The following is a 27582-nucleotide window of genomic DNA, read 5'->3' on the forward strand; positions in this document are numbered from 1 at the left end:
TGGAATCGAGTGGTAAGTACTAAATTCATAACTTATTTTAAAATATGTCTTTATTTTTAAATACAATGGTATTTCTAAGTTCCAGGGAAAAAATTAACTTGTCCGAAGTTTTAAACTGTGATAGGGAAGAGTTAAAAGTAATAAAGTTGTATCCAAGTTGTTGTAGTTTGATTTTTAATATTGGGATTGGTTTGGGTAGATCTTACTTTTCCTTTCAACACAGCCTGAGTTTTCTTATGGGTAGTTTCCTTGTACGTTAAATCACACTGCGTACTCTTAACGACATTCATTTTATTAAATAACCGAATTTTCGTCCATAATTAAACCAATATCCGCATTAACCCGTTGCCTGACGTAACCCTAACTCAAACTGAAGCACAGCAGAAATATAAGCAGACTACACAAGTTAGTTCCACAGTTCGCTACATGGTGGCGTTCGCAATGAAATCTGGTACTATTTTATGCTTCGCGCCGATTGGCCAGATTCAAATTTTAAGGGTGGTAGGGGAATCGACCATTGTAAGTGAGAATCACTGGACGACTTGTATGGCTCAAGGCTACGGCTACCCACTTCCCCTATTTTCTTCTGATATCTAGTATATACTTTTCTTTGCTTTAAAATTCTTCTCGATTTCTGGAGAAATAGACGTAACTTCCATTAATAATAAAAACACCGCCTTAAGACCAATCAAAAAATAACATCAGTATATACTTGATTTTTGCTTTTAAAATTTCCCTCGATTTCCTTGAATGTTGAAATAGAGGATTCATAGAATCATAGCGTAAAATCCTTGTTATCGACGGGTGACAGAAATTTAAAGGGAGTATTACAGCTTGTATTTAAATTAAATCAATGCCATAATCCTCTCTTTGGCTGTAAATATATCGAGCAAACGTAAAACAAAATTCACAATGCTTACTGTCAGAAGTTGATGACTTCTGATCCTGGGAAGTATTGGACACTAAGGAATTATATAGTATCCATCCCTGCAAGTCAAAATTGCCTATGGCCATCGTAAAGGAAGGTCGAAAGTTTCCTCCCCAATAGGAAACCTATCTAATCTACTGAAAAAATCCCACGCCGAGAGGCTGTGGCACTCAAACTGTGGGGCGTGTTCAAAACTCCTTCAGCGCCAATCGTTGAAAAGCCGTCTGTCTAGACCTCTATGGAAATCCATTACAATCCTTGGGCCTAGGACCCCACACTAGTTTGACCGGAATTTCTAGCAGTCTATTAAAACAGCTGTTCTTGTCACCGTTTCTGATTCGTTACCTCAAACCACAGGACGCATCTTAAAGTTTCGTTTCTTGCCCGCTGCTGGCGCGCAAATCAGCCTGCCAACTCAAAATGAGGGAAATGCCGTAGGTGGCGCGGTGATCGGACCTAATAAAAAGTTGGCTAACAGAGATGGTTCTGAATATGGTTAGAGTCCAATACTTCCCAGGATAAGAAGTCATAAACATCTGTTACTGTACTGTTATAATTCCCTTCCTCTTGGAATACACGAAGGAAAATATAACCTCACCACAATAGACCCAACCAAGAAATAAACAAGTTGGCTTGGTTTTGTATCAACCTAAGGGATAGGATCACGTGACTAACAAAGTTGACTGTAGTACCATCTGTCGTTGAGCGACGAAAAAAAATCTCTTGTTTTTTTTGATTGGATTGAAGTCTGACTCTTTGGGTAAAACAGGTTCTGCGCATGGCAAAATCAAGCCAATCAGGCTATCTCTTTCTCGCCTCAAAACCCGAGAACGAGATCTCTGAGCCGTTATAAAAATTCAAAAGATTTGTTGGTTGGGTCTATTTTCTCCCATTCACTCTCCCTTCATATCATAAGAAAATAATATATAGCATATATTATTTTCTTGTGTTCATATACATAACCATTTCTTTGGGTAACTCTTTAAATAAAAAAGGAAAACAAAAATAACCATTCCTTCGGTTAGCTCTGACATAACCATTTCTTTGAGTAACTCTGACCACATTCCAAATCGCGAAAAACTACTACCACCACCACAGGCCCGCGGGACAACCTAATAGCCTCATCGTATATATACGATGTGGCTAAAAAAGGCCCGCACTTTGTAGTGACGCAGTGAGTCAGCGACGTCAGTTTATTTGCATGATTTCTGAAGAGTAAAAAAAGCTTCAAAGTTTCGTAACTCCTCACAATGCTAAGTGCTTCTGTTTTCGTCAATTGTTTTTTGTATCGGTTAAACCTGCATTTTTAAAAAACTAGTTAACCGAAAACTGGGTTTTTGGCAAGTTGATATCCCTAATTTAGATGCGACACGAGTAATCTTTATGGTTCCACGCTTACTAGAGTACTCAGTACTCGCCCACTAACCATTCTTACTTAGTGTAGACGTGGACAGAAATATTCTCAGTTTCGCTTCTAATTGTTCGTGAAAACACAACTTTACTTCGTTATTAATAATTTAAGGTTTCATATTTGCTTTAATCTTTCTCATGGAGTATTATTAACCGTTTAAAATGCAATAATTCCCCAACTAACTTTAAACTTAGGTAGAAGTTCATAAAAACGACCCTTCGGGGGGGGAGGGAATATGAAACTAGTTAAAAAGCCCGTAACAACAAAAAGTATCACCGTAAAGCTTAGCCATGGCAGAAGTTTATGACTTCTTATCCTGGGAAGTATTTTACTCTCACCATATACGGAACCATCTCTGTTAGCCAACTTCTTATTAGGTCCGATCACCGCGCCACCTACGGCGCTTCTCTCATTTTGAGCTGCCAGGTTGATTTGCGCGCCAGCAGCGGGCAAGTAACGAAACTTTGAGGTGTGTCCTGTGGTTTGAGGTAACGAATCAGAAACGGTGACAAGAACAGCTGTTTTAATAGACTGCTAGAAATTCCGGTCAAACTAGTGTGGGGTCCTAGGCCCACGGATTGTAATGGATTTTCATAGAGTTCTAGCCAGACAGCTTTTCAACGATTGGCGCTGAAGAAGTTTTGAACACGCCCCACAGTTTGAGTGCCACAGCCTCTCGGCGTGGGATTTTTTTCAGTAGATTAGATAGCTTTCCTAGTGGAGAGGAAACTTTCGATCCTCTTTTACGATTGCCATAGGCAATTTTGACTTGCAGGGATGGATACTATATAATGCCTTAGGGTCCAATACTTCCCAGTCATCAACTTCTGGCCATGGCCAACTTAGATAACCTTCTTTCGGCTGTAGAAGGCCTACCATCTAATCTTTGCTCGAGCCCCATGTTAAAGAACGACTAGCAAAAGCGCCCCTAGTTCCAACTTTCGCCGTTTCCTCGTAATGCCTTTTCTATGGGGAAAAAATTCGGAAGTGGACTCGGTTTTAGAGCATTTTTAATATATTTACCGGTTTTTTTCGTGGCTGAATTTTAAATGAGAACATGGGGCTCGAGAAAAGCTGGCAGGTCTTTTACACCCCCCCCCCCGTAATCTAAGTTGGCCAGCGGATTCATACACCGCGTAAAGGCCCGTTTTCAATCAAGCTTTTCATGAAGCTTTTGCTTCAAAAACTAAAGCAAAACGCTAAAGCGAAATCGGAAACCTTTTTCAAACTCGCTTTTTTGGGCGCTTCTGAATCAGATTCGCGTGAAATAATCGAAAAGCTGGTATCTACCTCGGGTAGATATTTGCTTTCGCTTTTATCCGAAAAAGCGATTGACCTGGTAGTCACGTGGGTACGTTATTTCTCTCGAGCAATTTTTTGGCGCCGCGTGTTTTAAAGTGAGAATAGGCCTAATTTTCAAAAACAATATCGAGTGTTAATTATTTTAAGTATATTTAGAAGCATTTTAATGGTGTTTTTAAATATTTTAAGGATATTTAGAGGCATTTTAATGGTGTTTTTAACTATTTTAAGGATATTTTTGAGTATTTTTTTAACTAGCCTAAAGATTGAACAGAAGACAACTGATATAAACACAGGTCCTGACGAGCGTGGAGAGGCGAGAGAAGTGAATTTGAAAACGGGTGAAGAGTTTCGCTTTTGCTTCACCATTTGAATTGCGTTTTTGTCAGGCAAATCGCGATTTACTGTTGAAGCGAAGCTCCTAAAAAAAGCAACTAGAAAAGCTTGATTAAAAACGGGCCTTAACTCCCAAAGAAATAGTTACCCCAATTTGTTGCGCCCACGCGAAATATCTTACTCACTTCCGGTTTAGCACAATTTTTATCTTGTGATGTTTAGTTGTGATATGTGTCAGTTAGAATTCCGTGGTTAAATTTAATAACAAGGGGGCTATTATGAACTCCTGACTTAGGATATAATTCGGTTCATGATTAGTTACCCATGCTCTTTCTTTTAACTAGACATGGCTCGAAAACACCCTGCCTCTTCAAACAACCACGTAAAAATTGCAGAACTTTTAATAAATGCCGGTGCTGACGTGAACTCTTTGAACTCTGAGGATAAAGAGACCCCGTTACACATTGTTTCATACCAGGGTCAAATTGACGTCGTGAAATTCTTACTAGAACGCGGCGCTATTTACGATTTAAAGAATGAGAAGCGTGAATCGCCAATACATTTAGCCGCTTTTGGGGGCCACGTTGAAGTCGTAAAATTCTTACTAGAACGCTACGCTAATTATGATTTTAAGAATGAGAAGGGTGAATCGCCAATACACTTAGCCGCTTATGGGGGCCACGTTGATGTCGTGAAATTGTTACTGGAACGTGGCGCTAATTTCGTTTTAAAGAGTGTCAGAGGTGAAACGCCAATGCACCTTGCTGCTCTTTGGGGCCACGTTGATGTCGTGAAATTGTTAATAGAACGCGGCGCTAAACACGATTTAGAGAATAACAGCGGTGAAACGCCAATGCACCATGCCGCTTTAGGGGGCTCCGTTGACGTCGTGAAATTGTTACTAGAACGCGGTGCTAATTGCGATTTAAAGAATAAATATGATGAATCGCCAATACACTTAGCCGCTTTTGGGGGCCACGTTGATGTCGTGAAATTGTTAATAGAACGCGGTGCTAATTACGATTTAAAGAATGAGAAGGGTGAATCGCCAATGCACCGTGCCGCTCTTTGGGGCCACGTTGATGTCGTGAAATTGTTACTGGAACGCGGCGCTGAACACGATTTAGAGAATAACAGCGGTGAAACGCCAATGCACCATGCCGCTTTAGAGGGCTCCGTTGATGTCGTGAAATTGTTAATAGATCGCGGCGCTAACTACGATTTAAAGAGTGAGCGCGGTGAAACGCCAATGCACCTTGCCGCTAAAAGTGGCCACGTTGATGTCGCGAAATTGTTATTAGAACGCGGCGCTAATCCCGATTTAAAGAATATCGATGATGAAACGACAATGCACCTTGCCGCTGCAAGTGGCCTCGTTGATGTCGTGGAATTATTACTAGAACGCTGCACTAATTACGATTTGAAGACTAAGGACGGCGAAACGACAATGCACATTGCCGCTGCAAGAGGCCGCGTTGATGTCCTGAAATTGTTACTAGAACGCGGCGCAAATTACGAGTTAAAGAATGACGACGGTGATACGCCAATGCACCTTGCCGCATATGAGGGTCACGTTGATGTCGTGCAATTGTTACTAGATCGGGCCGTTTATCCCGATTTAAAGAATAACAATGATGAAACGCCAATTCACCTTGCCGCTTTTTGGGGCCACGTTGATGTCGTGAAATTGTTAATAGAACGCGGCGCTAAATACGATTTAAAGAATATCAATGATGAAACGCCAATGCACCGTGCCGCTGAAAGGGGCTCCGTTGATGTCGTGAAATTGTTACTAGATCGCGGTGCTCTTCGTCACTTAAAAAGTAGCAATGGAAAAACGCCATTAGACGTAGCTGATCTACATCATCATCGTGATGTAGTGGAATTGCTTAGGACACATATTGATGACTCTAAAAAGGGAAGCAGTGCCGGATTAACACCCTCCGGGGCTCCTATTGACAGAAATTGAGTGCCTTATGCGAAAGGTAATAAATGCAGTTTACAGGACACTTTTTTCATTATAAATTAAGTCGATATTCGTGTTCAGCACCCTCAAATTAGTCAGAAGCAAAGCAATTTATTTTTCAGAAAACGATTTGGTTAGTAAAGAAATAATTATGAAAACATTTTAAACTATGCCTTCATTTATAATTAAGTAATGAAGGCACCAGAGTCTTAGTTTTGGTTCATGTTATATTAGGTTTATTGTAGGGTCAGGCCAGATTAGGTTATCGTGCTATTTGAAAAAATATTTCACTTAAATACTTTTTCTTTTGTGAACAAATTTTCATTCAAAAGTTTTAAATTGTTTGTAGCTATTCAGAGGGTTTTAAAAAACACGAATATCGACTTTTGTTTTTTGATCTATCTTCTATTCTTTATAATATTCTATTCTAAAAAATTGGATACGAAATTAAATTTTGTTATTAAATTGGCATTATCTTTTTTATTATATATAATGATCTGGGCTATAAATACTTCAATACAAAATTTAATGATTTATTCATAATGGTACACTATTCCTTTAAATTAACCTTGTTAACTAATGGTACAATCACAAATATAAATTTAAATTTCTTGATATTAATTTTATTTTTGCAAAAATAATTAATCTTAATATAGTCAAGGTTAATTGAAATTAAATTCTACTTCGATTAAATTCTTGCTTTCAAATATGGTTTACGTAAAACAGTTGGGTGAAAATGTTCTTTTAGGGTTTTCTTTAAATAATTAACACACAATCGAAACTGTACGCGTCTATATCTAGTTCATATTTACTTTTGTACTATTTTTTTGCTTAACTTGTAATCAATATTAACAAACGAAAATTAATTACGCAAAATGTTTCATTAATAAATTTATATCAATTTGAATCGTTTCTGGAATTTATTTACACGCTTTTTCTTGCAACACGTGACGTGTTGCACCCTTTACGGGATTTTTCCCTGACCTTTGGTAACCTTAAAAAAAACAATATTTGGCATTGTTATTCTTTCACCAAAGTCCTCCCCCCTATTCCAAATAACAACAGGGGATTTCCAAAGACTGATTTTAATCCCACCCAATTATTTTTTAAACATTCTAAAAAATCAGGGCGCTATCTCTCTGTAGTGAACTTTTACCACGGGCGCTCGTATAGCGCCACAAAGCCACGTGTACTTAAATACCTCGAATTTGTCTGGAGTGTTACGCACTCCAGTAAGCCAAACTTCTGGGCGAAAAAGTTCGGAGGGATGCGACACATGGTGGCAGTGCCGTCTGTCTCTCCCGGTGGCGACTTGACTCCATACACGACCCCTTCTGTCACCACCCAAGTAAATCTCCTTTTTCCTTCAATGACTAGTAACGCTTAATTGCACAACAATGTCAGTTGCTTTTAGTGCACTTTAAGAATAAAGAAAATCTTGAAGATAAACTTCAAAGTCCATTTGCAGCCGCTCTCGGTGTAATTAATTTTCTTTCTCAAATTGGCGGGATTTTATTAGTACCCCCCTTATTTGTGTGTGGGCATTTTTGCTGGAAATGTCGTCTCTCTGTGGTGAATTTAGCCTTTGTTTCGTCGAGCGTTCCATGAAGTCGTTAACGGTTTGATCAGTTTTGCATGGTACAACAGGACAGGCGAAGTGTGTTTGTTGCGCCGTAAGTATTTTTAGATTATTTCTCTGATTAATTAATTTGCAATTTTAATTGGATTAAAATATTGGGCGTCCTTTAAACGGTAAATAAATTTGTTTGTTCTAAAATCTTCGGGATGTTTGTGGATTTGGAAAATGAGTGAAGGTTAATTAATTAAATTCCCAGAAATGTTACGGGTATTGTAGTTGAAAGGCTATTAGGATGGTTAGTGAAATTTAAACGGCTAATACCCTCTTCACACGTACTCAAAATAAGCCATAGTTTGTTTATTTTAAGCCATCTTTGGTTTAAATTAAGCCAAAGTTTTTAGTCGGTTTAAAAGGCTTAAAACGAACGATTTCACACGAAATTTAAATTTCCCGCCAAAGTGATGAAAATTCGCAGAGTGTGCCTCCACCTAGGTACCTACGACTTTTCTTCTCGAATAAATGGCTGATCGGCGAGGATTAAACGAATGGGTGTGCTTTATAGCTTTAAGCATCGAATTTGAAAGTGTGAATTTAAAATTAGAACAGTGTAGGTCTAATTTACGACGAGTGCGAAAAAGGAAATGTCAAATTCAGCAACTGGTAATGACTAATAGCTCCACTTTCGCTATGAGAATGCAGCTGAAACGGGAAAGTAGGCCTTGGTCACTCAGGTTAAATTTGCCCTCTTGGTGGGAGGATGTGTTGCCAAATCTTCCAGACAATCATTTCAAGCTCCACTTTCATATAAAAAGAAGCACATTTGACTATATTTGCGAATCTCTCAATGACAGGTAATAGAAATTTAATGTTCACACCACAAAAGTTTCTAAACATGATTTGTGTTTAGATTAATCAAGGAAGACACGACGATGAGAAAATCAATTCCCGTTCCAATGCGGGTAGCAGCGGCAATTTTTAAGTTAGCATCATGTTGCGAATACCGAATTGTTTCCGAACTGTTTGGCATTGGGATTTCTACAGTGTGCCGATTGGTCACGGAATTTTGCGACGCTGTTGTGGATATATTATGGAAAAAACACATTCATTTTCCTCAAAATTACGAAGAGCTAAAAGATGCGGCTACCAAATTTGAAGCAGCTTTGCACGTCCCAATGGCTATTGGCGCAATCGATGGTTGTCATATACCAGTATCTGCTCCTGTTGAACACGCGATAGATTATCACAATTATAAAGGCTGGAACAGCGTGGTTTTGTTTGCTGTTGCGGATCATAACTACAAGTTTTTATACATAAATGTTGGATCACCCGGGAAATGTAACGATGGCTATATATATAGAAGTTCATCTCTTGGAAAACTAATAGCAAATGGAAAGATGGATGAATACAAGAGAAATGTTGGAGGCACAGAACTCTCAACGTTCATTCTAGCAGATTCCGCTTTCCCTTTAACAAAACATCTAATAAAACCTTATCCCGATGGTGCTGATCTACCACCTCAAGAATCACACTTCAACTATTGTCTCAGCAGTGCTAGAAGAATTGTGGAAAATAGTTTTGGCCGCCTAAAAGCAAGATTCCGTATTGTTAACAAACGAATAGATTTGGATATTGCGAACGTAAATAGCATAATTATAACATGCTGCATCTTGAATAACTTATGTGAAGATCTACACGATTCATTCAATCAGAATTGGATGGTTGACATTTTAGATGATAGAGAGATGGAAGATCAACCTGGTGATGAAAACCTGTGGTCTACTGAAAATGGTGACGACGTAAGAGAAGTTTTAAAAAAATATTTTTGGGCTAATGTTCCTCGTAGAGTTTTATTATAGTGACTGCGCAAAAAGTCAAACAAATATAAATATATTTTGAATATTACTGTCTAATCTCAGTACAAATATTCCTTTGTAACTTATGAATTATTCAAAGTATTTAATAAATATAGAAAACTATTTTAACAAGATGGCCCCGGCCAGATTACACTTTTGCGCGCCCTCTAGTGAGTAGAATTATGACCCCGGCAAATTTAAAATTTTCCGGTTTTTTTCCCATCGTTTATAAAATAGCATTCCGATTATGAATAAAACCAATCTAGTAAGAATTTGGTTTACAGTTTAATTAAATAAGTAATTAACAAAATCTGTTCTGTGAGTGAACTGGAACCTGGTTTTGTTAATTTAAATATAAAATAATACTCCGATTATGAGAAAATCAATCTAGTATGATTTTGGTTTACAGTTTAATGAAATTAGTAACAAATTTCTGTCCAATGAACAAATTCTTGACTTTTTCTTAATGCAAAAGTAGCATTTGTAGCATAATATATGACTGATGGCTAAAATTATTCAATGTTTGTACTATTATACCAATATACAACCATTGCCTAGAATTAGCCCCCAGTCATGTTGTCTGAAATTTGATACCAGAGAAAACAAATAGCCTGTCTAATGAGTAAGAATCATACATTAGTAGGTTTCTTTCTTTATCAAAATTGTTAGATTACTTTCTTACTAATTGAAATTAAATTGAAAAATTAGTAGTTGTACAGTTTGGAAATGCTTCCCTCGTTGGGGGGCCTTGATTCCCTTATTTACAAAAAGATTAATTTGCAGTGTTGGCTCTATTACAAGTATAATGTATTTTTGACCTCGTAGTTTTACTTACTTCAATCTCGAAACAGTGCTGATTTCTTAGTTTTATCTGGATTAATGTTGTTGTTGCAGCTTATATGGAGGGCCTCTTTTATCCTATTATCTGAAACGTAAATGGGTGTCTTTCTCAAGGATCCCAAGCCTTATATGGGTGTCTTTGCCAAGGGTCCCAAGCCTTATATGGGTGTCTTTGTCAAGGATCCCAAGCCTTATATGGGTGTCTCCCTCAAGGATCCCAAGCCTAATAGGGGTATCTTTTTCTGGGTTCTCAAGCCCACTGTTGATCTTGACAGTTGTAGGTAGCTCAATCTGGACATTGTAGATCAAGTAGTTCTATTTGGGCTACCATAGTACCGTTCAACTTGTAGCATATATGTGGACTTCATTTTGTAGGATCCTAAACCTAATATGGGTGTCTTTCTCAAGGATCCCAAGCCTTATATGGGTCTCTTACTCTAGGTTCCCAAGCCTAATAGGGGTATCTTTTTCTGGGATCCCAAGCCCACTGTTGATCTTGACAGTTGTAGGTAGCTCAATCTGGACATTGTAGATCAAGTACTTCGATTTGGGCTACCTTTCATCTTGTAGCATATATGTGGGCTTAATTTTTTAGGATCCTAAACCTAATATGGGTGTCTTTCTCGAGGATCCCAAGCCTTATTTGGGTTTCTTACTCTAGGTTCCCAAGCCCACCATTGACCTTGTAGTTGAAGTTTCATCTTGTTAATGTAGATCTTGAAGTTTCATCTTGTTACTGCAGATCTTGAAGTTTCAAGTAGCACTTGTAGATTCATCTGGAATTCTGTTAATTACTTAAAAAAATATGATTATAACATTAGATCATGTTTTATTGCGAGTGAGAGCATCTTTCTCTAGGGCGACAAGCCTAATTTGGGTTTCTTTAACTAGGATCCCAAGCCTAATATGGGTTTCTTTAACTAGGATTCCAAGCCTAATATGGTTTTCTTTAACTAGGTTCCCAAGCCTACCATTGACCTGTAGTTTCATCCAGACAACTGTTGACCTGTAGTTTTATCCAGACAACTGTTGATCTTGTAGCTTCATCGAGATCAATGTTGATCTTCTAGTTTCATCCGGAACAATGCTCATCATTGAAAATTTGAAAAATTGGTTTGAGAAGTCAGATGATGTCTTAGATTCTAGGTTATTTAAACTGTAAACATATTCCTTTATGATAAGAATAGTAACATTCTCGATAACTAGCGCTGAAAATGGTGGAAAATTTCTCATCGCCAAATGCTAAATCCAGTTGAGTACCACCATCAGTTGATTGCTTCAAGTTAAGACCTTGTAAAAGTTGAAACCCATTATCAGAGAAGAAATCGATTAGCTTCTTGGTTTCAAGAGATGATGTCTCAAGAAGGTTAATGTTGAAGTCACCAACAATGACGCTGGGAATATCTTCATCATAATATTCCGCCACGCATTTCCCAATACCATATATTATGTCGCGAATGTTGCAAGCTGGGGAAGAGTAAACTGCTAGTACAGAAAGGCGTAAATCATTTAACGATCCATCCAGCCACAAGCATTCAATATGAGAGGTTGTTGTTGGTTCGGAAGTGTACATACGAATTCTGGTGTGAGTTACAGTTTCTTTGATATAAGCTGATACTCCATATGGTTTTCGTCGAGACTGACGAGGAAGGCATATACCATTTAGCTCCGAAAATCCAGGAATTTTAAAATTGTCAGTTTCTTTGGCCCAGGTTTCCACAAGAAATATCATATCCGATTCCATTATCTTGAGATCCGAGGTTACATCTTGTAAATGACAGTTTAAAGACTGTACGTTATGCACATAAATAGACGTTTTTTGATCCAAAATAGGTAGCATCAACGGGCAATCTTTTCGAAGTCGCTCCATCTCTAAGGCAACAGAGTCTTTACTTTTAACCACTGGGTTAGGCGCCGTGAACTTTCCCACGATGAACAAACCGTTTGAAGTTTTGGCTCTACTACAAGCGACGTATAACTGAGGCCTTTTCATCTTTCGCTTTTGATTAAGATGAACAACTACTTCGGAATAGGTGTCTCCTTGGCTCTTGTGTACAGTAATAGCTTCGGCAATTACTAGAGGATACTGCTTTCTTGAAACGTAGATGTTTTTTTGTCCTGAACGTCTAGTGAAACTTCTGACAACCTTCTCAACAGGCGTCCATAATTCATTAATATTATTGGCTATCATTAATCCTTGAGACTGGGCTCTAGTCTCTTTTCCAGTCTTGTTATCGTTAAATTCAATCCAAACTCGAACGGGGACTTGTTCACCTTTTTGATTTTGACCATACTGTATTTTTCTTAACCTTCCAGTTGCACCATTTACTAGACCATCGGCGGTGTTCAAATTATTGGTGATCATGTACCTGATACCAACCATTAGGGTTAATTCTCTTGGTAAACCGCTGGTTTCTTGGGGTTTCAAGGTTTTTACGGCTTCAAGAATTCTTGTTTTGATTTCATTGCTAGCGTCACCCGTAGCCGAGTCAAATGCGACAGAGCATATCTTTTCAGCATTCCGTGAACATAACTTTGATTCATTGAACGCATTTACTTCATCATTTGTTGCAAACAAATGAAGGGCTTCCATAGGTAGGGGCCTTGAAATAGATGTTTCCAGGCTTCTAAACAAGTCAACGTCGGCGGGTGTCATCTCTCCCATGGACATTCGATTTAAAGCCATAGCGAATATTTTGTCATCTTTCTGTCTCATAATTTCATCAAGCTCATACAACTTAAATTCCTCCCACAGTGGACTTCCAATTAGGGCCGCATAGGGGTTGTTCTTTTCTTTTAAGGGCATAAATGTGTAATTATCCCCAACAGGGGGTAACTGGTTGAAGTCTCCCACGAGAACAACTGAAATACCACCAAAATGCTTTGGAGATCCGAAGATTTGTTGGGCTCTTACATTAATATAATTGAAGATTTTGGCTCCACACATAGATATTTCATCTATTATCAGAAGTTTCAGGCCTAAAAGTGAACATCTTTTTCTGTTCAAAGTGTCGTTGTCCAAAGGATTCATCTTGCCAGAAAATTGATTTGTTGGCAAGTTAAAGGCAGAGTGAAGAGTGACACCATCAATATTAAAAGCCGCTTTCCCGGTGAATGCCGTTCTTAGAACAGATAATCGTGATGGATCGGCACCGGGTTTATTCTTTTCATGCCTGGATACGGCTTCAAAAATGGCTTGAATCAAGAGACTTTTCCCAACACCAGCACCGCCTGTTATCAGAATCCTCAGAGGTTCTTCTTGAGATGTTTTGAAATGATTTAGTACGTAGCAGAAAATTTCTCGCTGCTTTAAATTTAGTTTTCGAAGCATGCTGTAATATTCTTCATTGTTGACAAGAGTAATTGTTGGAGTGAAGTCGGCAGCGCTAGACTGTTGAATATCAGAAGTTACGTCACAAACGGCTTCTTGAAGAGAGTTGACAAAAAATTCCGGGTCATCCAATGTGAAACTTCTATCACGCTCGTTTTGATGTTCAATCATAGGTTGAATATTTTGAACGTCATTTGAGTGTTGGTTTTCTCTTACTTCTTGAATCATTTGGTCCAGATCCAAGTCATCAACTTCACTTATAAATTCCCTTCTAGCTTCAGATATTTCCTGCTTATGGGCTTCATAAATTTCTTCTACGTTAGCTTCTAGCAATTCGGTTTCCTCACAACGCCAAGGTAAAAATAACATAATTTCCACTCGACAGTAGTTTTTGAGATCTTTCACCATACTGTACTTTTTGAATCTGATTACTTTAGCCTGCATCCTTTTCCTGACGTATCCTGAAGAATCTTTCAGCTCAAGAGACGTTTCCACATTAGTCGTTTCAATTTCTTGGTCTTCATCTTCGTTCAAATTTTGGGTTCTCCTATTGCGTTTGGTTCGGGAAAACTCATACCATGAGGCGAAAGCGGCTAGACTGAGATTTTCCAGTTCATCGGGCCTCACAATGTAGTGCTCGATGATTCCATCAGAAAAAACGTTAGTACTATCATCAGGCAATAATTCCAATTCAGATGGTCTTTTCAAAATGTGTACCCTTTCTTCAGGGGGTGAAGTGTTTATGAAAATATGAGCACGACTGCTCCGGCAAATTGGAATGGAAAGTAGTATGTAACAGCATTCTTGGGCGCTAATTTCTTCACAATGAATAAACTTATTAGCAATAACTTTTAATCTCTCTTTTATACCACTGCCTTTATTTTTCGCTTCCTTGATTGCCTCCCTCAAGAGCTGTGACATCCCCTTTTGGGCTTTGCCGATGTAGGAAACTATATACATGAGGCAGGCGTACGGGTCTAGGACGTATTGAAGATCCATATTAGCGTTCCATAACTCCAAAATCTTCTTGTTGTATGGATTAATTCTTATTTCCTGCGGCGACCTTTTCAGAAGGACAGTGAGCCTTCTAATTGGATAAGTTATAGCTGCAATATATTGCTCTTCCGTTATGTTCAGCGTTTCCAAAAATTCTTCAAATGTTTCCGGTGCAGTTTCGACTTTCAAATTCTCGATAGCATTTCGCACCAATTTGCTTAAGGCTTCAACCTCTTCAACGTTTTCGTTTTCATCACGCTTAGAAGGGTCGTAAATAAGGGTTCTTCCCATTGGCGGAAAAGGTATGCCAAAACGACACGATGACTGTCCACTATCGTTCTTCTTACGACAGGTTTTGGAATGCTTGTGAGTTTGCAGCTTGACCAAGTTGTTCCATTTTTCACTTCCATCCCCTTTCGAGCAGGTAATGTTGGAATCAATGAATATGATAACCTCTTCTAGATTGGAGTTATCGGTTCTCAATTGTGGGGCGTTTTTATTCCATAGTAGAATATGGGCGTGTGGTGATCCCCTCATTTGGAACTCTATTCTAATGTAGTAATCATCAATGATTCCAATCGGTGACTCCTTGCTTCGCAGAAACTTGAAAAATTCTCTCAAACGATAATCAAAATATCGGCTGCAGGTGACAGGGTCCTCGTTGATAAGCTTAGCTCTCTCCATAAATCCCAAGGTTTTTACATATTCTTTCGCAGTTTCTCGAGGGTGCCCGGCAATGACGCACAAGGACCCCAAAAGCTCTTCCCATTTCGTCTCAGCGGCACTCAGCGTGAGGAACCACGTAGGATTACCAAGTTGGCGAACCATAGCCAGAAGATCTTTCTCACGCTGTTGTAAATAGCCAGGGGAAGATCTGACGCTTTCCAAAACTTTGTAACCATCATCGTGTTTCACCAAAGAATCCAAACTTCCAGGCGCTGTTAATGCTCCCGCTGTGTATGCTTGGCCAGCCTTGGACTTGGTTTTTCTCATGCAAATATTAGTAGCGCTCCGTAGTTTTGACGATACTAATTTAACATAGGAATAAAATATTTTTGGAATACTAGAGGCACAACGCCTATCGCTGCATCTGAACTCCCATTTTATTTGCTGTGTGTACGTTGCCTTAGGTGGTAGCTTCAAAGCTTGGCCAGCGTAAATACTCGGGAAAGAAAGGTATTCGGAGTCCTCATCATAAAGAATTGATTGTGGTGTCTGCCCTTCTCCAGGAGCATAAGCAATACTCTCAATCTGGGGCGTAATTAGATCTTCAGATGAAAGCAAAAGGGTATCACTGTTGCCATTGTTCAATGCTGTTTCTTCATCAATTTCGTCCCATTCCTGGTCGCTGTCAGGTGCTTGTTGAGGTTCTACAGCAAAATTACTTGGTTGATCTGTACCAACAGGGGGCGTGTGCTCCACTTCAGTTGGCATATCTTCCTCATTCGATACGAAATTATTTAGTTGATCTGTACCAACAGGGGGCGTGTGCTCTACTTCAGTTGGCATATCTTCCTCATTCGATACGAAATTTACACTATTAGATTCGCTGAACTCCAAAGCCACTTCATCTGGAACTGTAACTTCATGTTTCAAATACAAAGGAGTTGTTATTAGAATCTTTAAAGCATCCAGTATTTTTCTGGGACGAACTGTTTCAAACATATAGTGGTGTTGATATTCCTTCTTCCTCATGAGTTTAATTTGAATAACTTGAGTGTCAGTGGGGCCTCTGGGCAGAATTGAAACAGAAGAGTCGATTGAAACTGGTACATTTACGACATTACCGCGAATGCCTCTTTGCTGATCAACTCCTAGTTTTCTTATTTGCATAAACGGTAATCGCGGAGAAATCATTCTACATTCAAGTTCTGTAAGATCTTTCAACTCCATGGGCAAATCAGGAAAAAAATAGCCGTTTTCTCTGGAGAGTGGTGGTACTTTCCTTCTAGAAACGTAGCTGTGGCAAGAACCACACAACAAAATATGTGACGGAAGCACTCTCTCATGTACTCCTTCAACTGACAAGTATTTCACCGACTCTGTTTTTTTAACAGAAGTACGGAAAAATAGTCCAGAACAGCATTCGCATTTATAATCTGGACCATATGATATATTTTGCAGATAGGCGTTTTCGAAATATTGTGAGTGTTGTCTCCTAACGGTTCTCCTAGCATACTCTGTCATAAGCTCGAATTCAGCATAATTTTCATCAAGTCTTCTAATCTGCCTTGTAGCGTTGTCCCTCTGCATTTCAGCTTCTCTATAGTTGGGATCTTGACGCCGATCAATTCTTGACAAAATATCTCTCTGGTTTTCGGCTTCACGGTACACAGAATTTTCACGCCTAATTTGCCTTGTAGAATTATCTCTCTGGATTTCCGCCTTAGCATAATCCATATTTCCTCTTCTTTTCTTCCTAGAAAGATTATCCGTTTCTAACTCAGATTGAGCATAATTAGAATCTGCTCGCTTTTGTCTCCGTTTCAAAAGATAATTTTGCATGTTATTAGTTTTCTGATCCACAACTGAAGCTAAAGGATGCTGACCAGCTGATGGGTCCTGACAAGTAAAGCCCACACTAGTTGATGGGTCCTGCTGAGTTAAAGAACTCTGACTAGTCGATGGGTCCGGCAGAGTTGAAGAACTCTGACTAGTCGATGGGTCCGGCAGAGTTGAAGAACTCTGACTAGTCGATGGGTCCGGCAGAGTTGAAGAACTCTGACTAGTCGATGGGTCCGGCAGAGTTGAAGAACTCTGACTAGTTGATGGGTCCGGCAGAGTTGAAGAACTCTGACTAGTCGATGGGTCCGGCAGAGTTGAAGAACTTTGACTAGTTGATGGGTTCTGCAGAGTTGAAGAACTTTGACTAGTTGATGGGTTCTGCAGAGTTAAAGAGCTTTCACTGGTAGAAGGGCCCTGACTAGCAGGAGATTCTAACACCAACTGCCTCTCTAGCTTCTTTTTTGCCGCATATCTCTCTCGTCTTTGATTTTTTTCTCTTTCTCTGAATTCTGGATTCAAACGTAGCCTTCTCATCTTTTCCGCTGCTGTTTCTTTCACATTAGATGCCATTTCTGAACTCTCTCGTATTTGTATAACAGCCGAGTAAAACGGCACAAGGTCAATTTTGATTTCACACCGTTGAAAATGTCCTAACTTAGTTCATAACTTGTTCGATATCCTGAAAACAATCTTGGTTTACGCGTAAATAGGCCTAACAAATAATAAAATATGACAATGATAGAAAACAAAACTACCCGTTGAAATAAATACTTACTTGAAATTAATTCTGAAAATAAACTATAATTAGTGGTAAATTAATAGGCCTAATAAAAAAAAATGAGAACTATGGTAACAAAATTCAAAACAAATACTTATTTCGAACAATAAGTTTTCAATTAGCATTCACAAAAAGCAGAAGAAATCTTCCACAGCCGTTAAACACAGAGTTCGCAAGAGAACCAGAGTAAAGGAAATTCAAAGCAGTGATGCCAGGTGGGACAAATGAAATTTCCCTTTCTAACCCTTAAAATTTCCCTTTTTGGACCAAAATTTCCCTAGTTCAGGGCTGCCAGATTCCGCGCCTAGAACGAAAAGTTTCACTAGTGCCACCGTGCGGAGAAAACACGAAGCTTGATCTAGGGGAAACCATAATGGCAGGCCTGAGACCTGTCACCTGTAGCAGCATCAGCGGCAATGTGTATGTGATGTTTAAACTGATATTTCAGTGCCAAATGAAAATTAGTTCTCGAAATTTCTTGCAATGAATGAACCACAATTTTCAGAAGAGAATATTTTCAAAAATGGTAAGTGTTGAAAACCTAATCACCCTAATATTAACCAAGTTAGTTATGTAAACTCTTAAGCCTTGGTCATAACATTAGTATAAAAATTGGTAATACTGTTTTCATTTTGTTTAGTACCTGTTGCTCTCTCTCTCTTGTCAAAATTGCTACAAGTATTACACATATTTTCTAAAAGATACTACTGAAAAAATTCGAAAAGCTCTTCAGTCAAACTTTAAGGGAAATGAATTCACACAGTATGGAATTATAAACAAAAAAAAACTCTTGTTGCTTGAAAAAAAAGTCTAATTTAAAAGTAACGAGGATTGGTTTCGAAGTCAGCCCTTCTTATCCATTCTTGGGGTGTTCCCCTGACGGTCTAGTCAACGATAATTTGGTCGAAATGAAGTGTCCAGTCATTGGTGAAAAAGGAAACTTAGAAAAGTCCTCAAGAAAACTCCTTACGTAATCAAGAAGGACGGAACATTTTCTTTGAAACCCAAACAAATGTATTATGGGCAAGTGCAACTTAGTTTGGCACTTTTAGGACTTCAAAGTTGTCATTTTGGAATTTATTCTAAACTGGAAGATGACTGTTTTGTTATTGATGTGCCAAAAGACCAAAAATTTATTAACAATCTTTTACCAAGATTACAAATTACTTTTTTCAAAAGGTTTTTTGCTTATTTTAATTACTACATTCCAAATTATTTGAAATGGAATAAAAAGGACGGAATGTAATGGCGCAAATAAGGCTGAAGTGATATTTTTAAGTTCATTAAAATGTGATAGAACCTTACAAATTTATTAAATAAAATTGTTTTTCAAAATTTATTATTTAATAAATAATAAATAAATTTATTTATTTTTAATGCATTATTTATTTGCATTTTTTTTCACGGGTTTTAACAAGCTTGGGAACTGCGTAAGAGTTAATTTAAAATGATTTGAGGTCTGAACTTTACTTATTCCAAACAAAGCTGATAGAGCGGTGAATGAAATCAAATGCCAAGTTTTAGTTTCATGAGTGTCAAAAATACCCTATCTCGAGACTCGTAGTTTCCCCCATTCTTGGCCCTCTCTACCTTATTTGTCCATGAAAAAGGGGTATGAATTTACTGTTAATATTTTTAATGATCGCATCAAATAGACCCTTACTTTGTAATCCTGTTAATGAAATTATGGAGGTGGCATTCAATATTTGTTGATCATGTTTCCTTAACGGCAGTTTTTTGGAAGGAACAGCCAAGGGTCTGGGAGGGTAACTTAACTTATCTACAATAATAACTCTAATTATAATTGGTTTTAAATTAATATTATACGCTTAAAACATACCTGAATGTTCATATTTCGGTTGAGGTCGGTAATAATCTTCTTTAAAATGAAGGGAGCAGACAACCATGGACTTGGTGTGTGGTTTACCCATTTTTAAAGCTATATCCCATTGTTTCGACAATTTAACGTCGCGTGGAAATTGGTGAAAGCGGACACCACTCATTGTGGCATTATTTCTACACCCATACACGCTGCAGTACTTAACCATTGTTTAATTACGTTAAAATAAACAGCAAAACTGACAAAAACTAGCCAAATTATCGTTGAGCCGATAGTTGAGTTGTTGATTTAATTTTATAATTATCTTTGAGCAATTCAATTTAATTAACTTTAATTAAACCATGAGTATGTTGACTGCGTTTGTCATTAATGGTATCGCCGGAATTAAGTTACATTTAAACACCTGATTAAACTATCTAATCATCAATCATCTTAGTAAATCAACCTCCCTAACTTTTAAGCAGACGATTCTTCAAAAACGATATCATTGGTGAAATTAGAAAACTCTCTCTGCTTATCGCGCCTTCAGTCGGGGAGAACTTTAATTTCTTTTTTGATTAATATGATAGTATTAATTGTAATGTTTATGTTCCCAAGTAGAAATCTAATCTTGCCTAGGATTAAAAAGATATATAATAATTATTAAATAGCAAAAAAAAAAAAAAAGCTATATCCCATTGTTTCGACAATTTAACGTCGCGTGGAAATTGGTGAAAGCGGACACCACTCATTGTGGCATTATTTCTACACCCATACACGCTGCAGTACTTAACCATTGTTTAATTACGTTAAAATAAACAGCAAAACTGACAAAAACTAGCCAAATTATCGTTGAGCCGATAGTTGAGTTGTTGATTTAATTTTATAATTATCTTTGAGCAATTCAATTTAATTAACTTTAATTAAACCATGAGTATGTTGACTGCGTTTGTCATTAATGGTATCGCCGGAATTAAGTTACATTTAAACACCTGATTAAACTATCTAATCATCAATCATCTTAGTAAATCAACCTCCCTAACTTTTAAGCAGACGATTCTTCAAAAACGATATCATTGGTGAAATTAGAAAACTCTCTCTGCTTATCGCGCCTTCAGTCGGGGAGAACTTTAATTTCTTTTTTGATTAATATGATAGTATTAATTGTAATGTTTATGTTCCCAAGTAGAAATCTAATCTTGCCTAGGATTAAAAAGATATATAATAATTATTAAATAGCAAAAAAAATTGCAAGGAACACAGCGCTAAAGGCAGTCTGGCGCGCGTGCGAAGTCTGTCTGTCTCTTGGATCTCTCCTCCTCTAGCGCGATACAATATATATTCGACAGCATCCAGTGGCGGGCGTCGGGGAGGTGGGGGGGGGGGGTCCTCTCTCTCTCGTCTCGTGGCGGGCGTCGGGGAGGTGGGGGGGGGGGTCCGTATCGTTGTACCTCTCTCTTCTCTTCACTATAAATTATCTGACTCTATATTACAAGCAAGCGTGGCTTCGTGGTAAGGCGCGCGCTCGGGCGTTCTTCACTGACGTCTCGTATGGATTGGGACATTGCGGGTTCGAGGCCCGGCGCCGACAGAAAAATAATTTCAATTGAAATTAAATACGTTACGCCACCTATGAGGTGTGAGGTGTACTACGGATGAATTTCGAGTAAAAAATTCGCGGGAAATTTGAAATTCAAAAAGTTTATTTATGACGAAACTTATTATGCGGTTACACCAAATCCAGCCAGCCGTCCAGCCAACAGAGGTCGGAACAATACTTTCGCTGCTCTAAAGAGCGCAAAAGTAAAAACTAACAAACACGTTTGAGAAATATTCATGTACGAAATGGCAGCGAGTGTCTTCAGATGTGGAGGATTCATATGATTTACAAAAGGAGGCCAGGCCTCCTGGTATGTTTAGTGCGAGTCCTCGATGTCTGAAAACTATCTTTGAGAAGTCCGAATGAATTTTGCGATAAATACAAAAAAAAGGGAAAATTTCTCAATATTTGCCATTCATACAGAATAGTTATGTTTAAACTTTAGCTTTGCCGCTTTTTACCTCTCCGTGTGACGTAGTCCAGGAGAGGTTCTGTAACGGCCGTGTCTGTGTGTGTGTCTGTCTGTGTGTGTGTCTGTCTGTGTGTCTGTCTGTCTGTCCGTTGTTACACCCACGTGACCGCGTTCGCAGTTTGCGTATCGGAGCAAACGTGTTCGCCATTTCCGAACTGCTTTCGCAGTCACGGAAATGGCTCCTCTACTTGAGTTCTCACACCACCATCTTCTGGTCTTTGTCCATCCCACACAGACACCAGTCTGTTCTTACTGGCTTCTAATCACCACCATATTTTGTTCTTCATCCATCCCCATGGACACCAGTCTGTACATAATGGCTTCTAATCACCACCATCTTCTGGTCTTCGTCCGTTCCACTTGGACACCAGTCTGTACATACTGGCTTCTAATCACCACCATCTTCTGTTTTTTGTCAATCCCACATTGACACCAGTCTGCACTTACACTGGCTTCTAACACCACCATCCACTGGTCTTCCGTCTATTCCACATAGACACCAATCTGTATCATTGGCTTCTACTCCATTATCATCGTTTGGTTTTAGGATATACGCGGCGATCAGCTAGGGTTACGAGAAACGTCTAGCCTCCCTAAGGTGGGATCGCCACCAAAGGTTTTCGCAATTGCGCTTTTTCCTTACTATTATAATGGAAACGAATCGTATATATACCCCAAAATTTGAAGAAAGTGGGCAAGAGGGGTACCCTTCAATTTAAACGTCAATATTAGCAAAGTTTGAGAAGATAATAGGTTTAACTTTATTTTAAACGATTTAACTTTTATTAATGTTAATTATTGAAGATTAAAATAATTAAAAATAATTATATTTATTTAAATATTAAAGATAAACCTCTCGTGCAAAGAGAGAGATTATCATCGCCTCCTATATCTGCCAAGGCCCGTGCATGCGATATATTTCATTCATTGCCTCCTATATCTATCAAGGCCCGTGCATTGCGATGTATTTTTCAAAACAACAACCAAAATGGGAAGCTCCTCTCAGAAACATAACAATTTCTTTTCTCTGTATATGAAATGAAAATATGGATAATATTGCGCTCCTTCTTTAATGCCTGTCTGTTAATATTTTACGTAGTAGTAATACGTTTTTAGCGAAGTTTAGAGAGGATAAACATAAGCGAGATTGTTTCGGAAAAAAAATACTGCTTCCACTAATGGGTTTATACTCCTTGTGTCTGTGTGTGTCCGTCCATTGTTACACTAGTGCGTCGCGTTAGCAGTTAGCCTTGTGTTGATGTGTTAAGAAATCATACAGAACCTTAATATTCCCTTTTTCCATAATATAAAGTGAATATATTTTTCGTAATTATGATGCATTAAGTACTTTTGTAGCTTTAAAGCTCTGTTTCATTTTGATATTCCAAAGAGTTTTTTTAATATTGTTATTTGAAATGGCTGTTTACATATTGCTTAAGCTATACTACATCTGTATATAGAATAATCCTTGGTTTAGTGATTACATGAAGAAAACTATGACCTAGACTCCGGCGGGTATAACAAGTATTATCCGCAATAGGCTTAGTGAAATAAAGAGTGAATAATTGAGGCCTGAGGTGAAGTAAACTTGTGGCTTTGATTTTCGTGTCTGTAATGAAGAGACATCAACGGTTCAGAGTGAGCCGAAAGTTAAATACACTCTTAAATAATCATGTAAAGATTTTATAATGGAAGAAAAGATCATGGTGGCAATTTAATTAGTAAAAGGGCTAATGGTGAACGGGTAGTAGCTTCAGACTTATTATTCTCTTTATGGTGCGCATTGACTATTAGTGTGTCTAGCTACAATTTAGCTTTGGTGTTATTTAACGTTAACATTCATGTTGGCAAACTAAGAATATTGTTGAGGTGAGACGAGACGATAGTGTTTACACTGCAAACCAGTTGTGAATGTAGCTATCAGAATATAGGCTAAACAGCTGAAGCGCAGACTTCATTTCCTGTTCTTTTCCCCATTGACTGATTTCCATGTGTCCAAGATTTATCCTTATTGGATGTAAAATGTCGTCTGCTTTACTGTACATTCGCTATGTTTGGAATACTGCTTCAATATTTCGTAAATTTTTACTTCAAAAAAAAAGAAATAATTCCATATCTAGGTAAATAAGTTTGTAGTAGTAGACCTCTTGACACGGAGAGGTAATATTTTGGTTTTCCCAACTTGTTATAATATACTTCAATCCAAAACACTTCATTTGCAACACAAGAAATGGTTAAAAAATATTTAAGGGATTCATTACCCGGGGCGAAGTCTAATCAGAGAAGCCAAATTTAGGCTCCGACCCCCGGGTTATGAATCGTCAATCCTTTTAATAGGAAATATTAAATAAATATAATTAATAGGAAAATCAATCTTCCGTGTTTTTTTGGATTGAAGAAAGAGCGGGCTGCATTATGTCAGACATCAGCAGAATCAAAACCAAAAAATTATCAGGGTATATCTACGAACAGCCACACGCCCTCATTTTCATAGAATTTGATTTTGGCAATTGTTCAAAAACTCGAATTTTTTTTTACTTTTTCGGATATGTTTGCTTAAAACTGTTCATTCGAAAGGCAGCATTTAGTGATGAGATGAAATATATTTCAATAAATCTAGAAACGTGTGAAGAATTAAAAAAAAACCGAACGCTACGGCTCTGTGCTAGTCTTGGTAAACATTTTTTCCATTGCCGCAACCATTCTTTGTTGGAGTTCCAAAGACCTTTCTTGAAGGGACAGTTGCTGTTTTGAAAATTCATTTTCGTCTCGTCGACTTTCTTCAAATTTAGAAAATAGATCCTTTTGAATGGCGATCATTTCTTGGAATGAGTTACTTCTTGATTTTTTGGGTCCTCGTTTCTTATTCTTTGAGGCCATTGAACTTTTATCACTCTGAGGTTCAACTTCTTGGGTTTGGCTTGGGCCAGCCTCAGAGAGTGCGGAAGAAGAGACTCCTTCGTCTACCAAATCCTTTGGAAATTCATGTATTTGAATGTCTTGCGACAAAAATGATGGAATGTTACTGTCCAGATTTGATTCCTCAATTAAAAATTCATTTCCGTTATTATCAACCATGACGTCATGAGCATTGTAATGGGATGGGTTATCAGTTGTTTTAGGGACTTTTTCCACATCCATTGGTTCCTCAAGCGACTCGTCAATCAAATCTGGATTATTTGCTGGGAGGCGACCAAGAATTTTGTGAACTGAAGAGTAATACTGCCAACGTGGGGGACTTGATCCAGTTTTGAGAGTTTGTTTAATTTCCCTTTATCATTTAATATATATGATTTTTTTACAAAAACATTATGTAATCAAGGTGGACGAAATTACCTGTATTTCTTGGTAAGATTGTCTATTTTAGTCTTTATTTGAGCCCCAGTTCGTATTACTCTGCGCTTCTGTAGCTCTTTCGCCATTATGTCAAAACATTTGGCTTTTCTTCTTGCAGCTCTCAGCTTTGGCAAATAATCCTGCCAGATATCTAATACACACCGAGTTTCCGGTTCGGTCCACGATTGTCTAGTTGATAATGTCTTTTCACTCATATTTAGTTCTTAAAAACAACGCGAGTAGTAGTACGCCTTGACTTTTCAAATTGGCCGTCGTTAGGCCTAATGTTTGGAGAAAGGTAAGCAGACTACGCGAAAAAAATTGACCCAAACCCGGAAAGAAAAGGTTAACCGCTAGACTTCGCTGGTTTATTAAACAAGCCTAACTTCAGTTTAGCTAAACTCGGTTTAAAAATCTTTTCCGTGTGAAACACTAACCATAGTTTATGAAACAAACTTTAGCTTATTAAACCTGCTTTTTATGCCTCGTGTGAAGAGGGTATTAGGGACATTGATAAGTCATTGAAATTTTAAGACATGGACCAATTGTAAAGTTGTTGAAACTTAAGCGACTGTTGGTTTTTCTTTTGAAGTATTGCTGAATATTTTACGTGGAAGTTGTTTGCATTGATATTATTAATGACGTTCCTTTGCTCGATGGAAAGCCACGGGTATGTTTGAGCATCGATACCAAGATTTAAATAGGGACTTGGAAATTTGACATAGCTTCACCCTCGGCGCCATTATGGAGTATTTCACTCCGGCCCCTTTGTCACATACCAGAGGCCTTTCCTTCAAACCAAAAGTAATATTATTCTGAGAGAGCGGTTGCTCTCTTAGATAAGACCTCATACTGCGTTTAATGTATAAGGGTGGTTTTTTGATTGGTTATAACTTTTTTCCTATCATGGTTACTGCTTTAAAAAAATTCCACTGAACTAAAATTCGGAGCGTTAATATGTGGTTAAAATTTCAAAGAGATCCCTCTATTAGTTTTCTTCATAGAAAATAAAGTTGCTAAGGGTGGTTTTCATTTCCATAAAAAAATTAAGATATTTTGGCAAAAAAAGGGAAATTTTCCCATAGGAATAACATGGGAAATGTTTGCTGTGATGGCCAAATTGACTCGAGCATTTTTTGAAGACTATTTATTCGATAGGTCTGAAAATGGTTTTAAATGAAAGGTTGAACATTTTTCTGGTGCCTTTCGAAGTTTTATTGAAAACAATTAATATTAAGTATTACTTTTTGTATTTTAAGCACATACTTAAACTTACGACCTTTTATTCTGTTGGACTTACGTGGTTTAATCCTAGCTAAAATCATAGAGAAACGTACTGTTGGACTTACGCTGTTTTACCGCTAATAGAGCGACTGAGCGAAGATTTTTGTTTAGACAACGCGTGTGGCTATGCCGAGCTTAAGGCGAATTTTTTAACTTTTCACATAAAAGAAGGGGTTAATTCGTCCTCATTTTATTTTAATTTCGTAAGTTAAACCTTATTATAATTTAATACAAAAGAATTTAAATTTAGGATTTAGCCGATAATTTTTAAATTGACTGATTTCACTAAGCCTCGGTCAAAATTTAAATGCAGCTGATTGTATGTAGAGACTAGAGACCAATTGGCCGTGTAGCGTACCTTTTAAGGTGTTTCACCTGGTGCCATCGGCCCACGATAGCCGCTAATTAGGTAATTTGTTTAAATTAAATCAATTTTTCTTGTTTAAAGTAGATTAATGCAAAAGACGCACAAGGGTTCGTTCCCTGGTTTCTCGACTGTTGCCACCAGCCAACAGTTACCGCTACGAAGATACGTTTTTTACTGGTAAAATAAATGATAGATTCAATCACACTATCACTAAACCCTGTCACCAAATCATACAATATTTTTAAATGACGCTTTTCCAATAATTCTTATAGGTTAACAATTTAAATTTTAATTATTTAGTGCTTATTCTAACATAACCTCAAAACAGTAAACAATGGCCATTTTTCCAACGATAACTGTGCAGATTATATTTGGTGCCACCGATAACCACTATGTAGATCATTTTGTTTGTTTAAATAAGTTATAAAATAATTGATAGATTAAATCACACGATCACTAAACCCTGTCAACAAACCAACCAATGTTTTTTATCCCGGCTCTTGCAATCATTTTTATTAGGTAACAGTTGCGTTTTTAATTACTATTTATAACCGCTATTTAGAATAAACCTTTTTGTTTAAATTAGATACATTTTTGATGTGTAAAGTAGATTAATTCAAACTACGCAGAAGAGTTCATTCCCTGGTTTCTAGACAAGGGTTACCGCTACGAAGATATGTTTTTTGCTGGTAAAATAAATGATAGATTCAATCACACTATCACTAATTCCTGTCTCCAAATCAATATTTTTAATTCAGGCTCTTCCAAGCGCGAAATTACAAATTACAGTGTGTTAATTAATTAATATAAATTTTGGATAAATATGTAACACACTATCATTATTAAATTTCTGAAGAGAGGAAAAAAGGTTGAAATTAA

General features: G+C 37.7%; 5 protein-coding genes and 3 long non-coding RNA genes across 15 annotated transcripts in view; 3 read left to right on the plus strand and 5 right to left on the minus strand.

Annotated features, from left to right (window-relative positions):
* LOC149713635 (uncharacterized) overlaps positions 1–27582 on the minus strand; it is a 66657-nt gene that overhangs the window by 26179 nt on the left and 12896 nt on the right. The gene's annotated exons all lie outside the window — the stretch shown is intronic.
* Positions 4324–6159, plus strand: LOC149713637 (uncharacterized). The gene has a single exon (XM_089844093.1). It carries the CDS (start codon positions 4324–4326, stop codon positions 5944–5946), a length of 1623 nt encoding a protein of 540 aa, XP_089700219.1. The 3' UTR covers positions 5947–6159.
* Positions 9644–11282, minus strand: LOC149713638 (uncharacterized). The gene is made up of 3 exons (XR_016371460.1): positions 10211–11282; positions 10058–10131; positions 9644–9990 (listed from the first exon to the last, which is right to left on the minus strand). It is a non-coding gene; the product is annotated as an uncharacterized LOC149713638 (long non-coding RNA).
* LOC149713639 (uncharacterized) lies at positions 11318–17617 on the minus strand. The gene is made up of 2 exons (XM_089849054.1): positions 11791–17617; positions 11318–11697 (listed from the first exon to the last, which is right to left on the minus strand). The coding sequence occupies exons 1-2, from the start codon at positions 17615–17617 to the stop codon at positions 11363–11365; spliced, it is 6162 nt and encodes a 2053-aa protein (XP_089705180.1). The 3' UTR covers positions 11318–11362.
* LOC149713640 (uncharacterized) lies at positions 18069–19206 on the plus strand. The gene is made up of 2 exons (XR_016371461.1): positions 18069–18351; positions 18466–19206. It is a non-coding gene; the product is annotated as an uncharacterized LOC149713640 (long non-coding RNA).
* LOC149713641 (uncharacterized) lies at positions 18927–21020 on the minus strand. Its single transcript, XM_089849055.1, has 3 exons — positions 19666–21020; positions 19489–19605; positions 18927–19415 (listed from the first exon to the last, which is right to left on the minus strand). Exons 1-3 carry the CDS (start codon positions 19871–19873, stop codon positions 19372–19374), a joined length of 369 nt encoding a protein of 122 aa, XP_089705181.1. The 5' UTR covers positions 19874–21020; the 3' UTR covers positions 18927–19371.
* On the minus strand, positions 24007–25552 carry LOC149713642 (uncharacterized). The gene is made up of 2 exons (XM_089843913.1): positions 25053–25552; positions 24007–24987 (listed from the first exon to the last, which is right to left on the minus strand). The coding sequence occupies exons 1-2, from the start codon at positions 25265–25267 to the stop codon at positions 24369–24371; spliced, it is 834 nt and encodes a 277-aa protein (XP_089700039.1). The 5' UTR covers positions 25268–25552; the 3' UTR covers positions 24007–24368.
* LOC149713643 (uncharacterized) lies at positions 26105–27570 on the plus strand. 8 transcript variants are annotated; one of them, XR_016371465.1, is made up of 6 exons: positions 26105–26289; positions 26368–26539; positions 26650–26690; positions 26788–27222; positions 27290–27392; positions 27462–27570. It is a non-coding gene; the product is annotated as an uncharacterized LOC149713643 (long non-coding RNA). The 8 variants fall into 8 exon arrangements; XR_016371466.1 differs by having other exon boundaries at positions 26105–26539; positions 26627–26690; XR_016371463.1 differs by having other exon boundaries at positions 26105–26539; positions 26785–27222.

The sequence above is a fragment of the Phalangium opilio genome, unplaced genomic scaffold (genome assembly GCF_054372755.1).
Source record: "Phalangium opilio isolate 3A_F unplaced genomic scaffold, DU_Popi_V2 ptg000009l_1, whole genome shotgun sequence".
NCBI lineage: Eukaryota > Metazoa > Arthropoda > Arachnida > Opiliones > Phalangiidae > Phalangium > Phalangium opilio.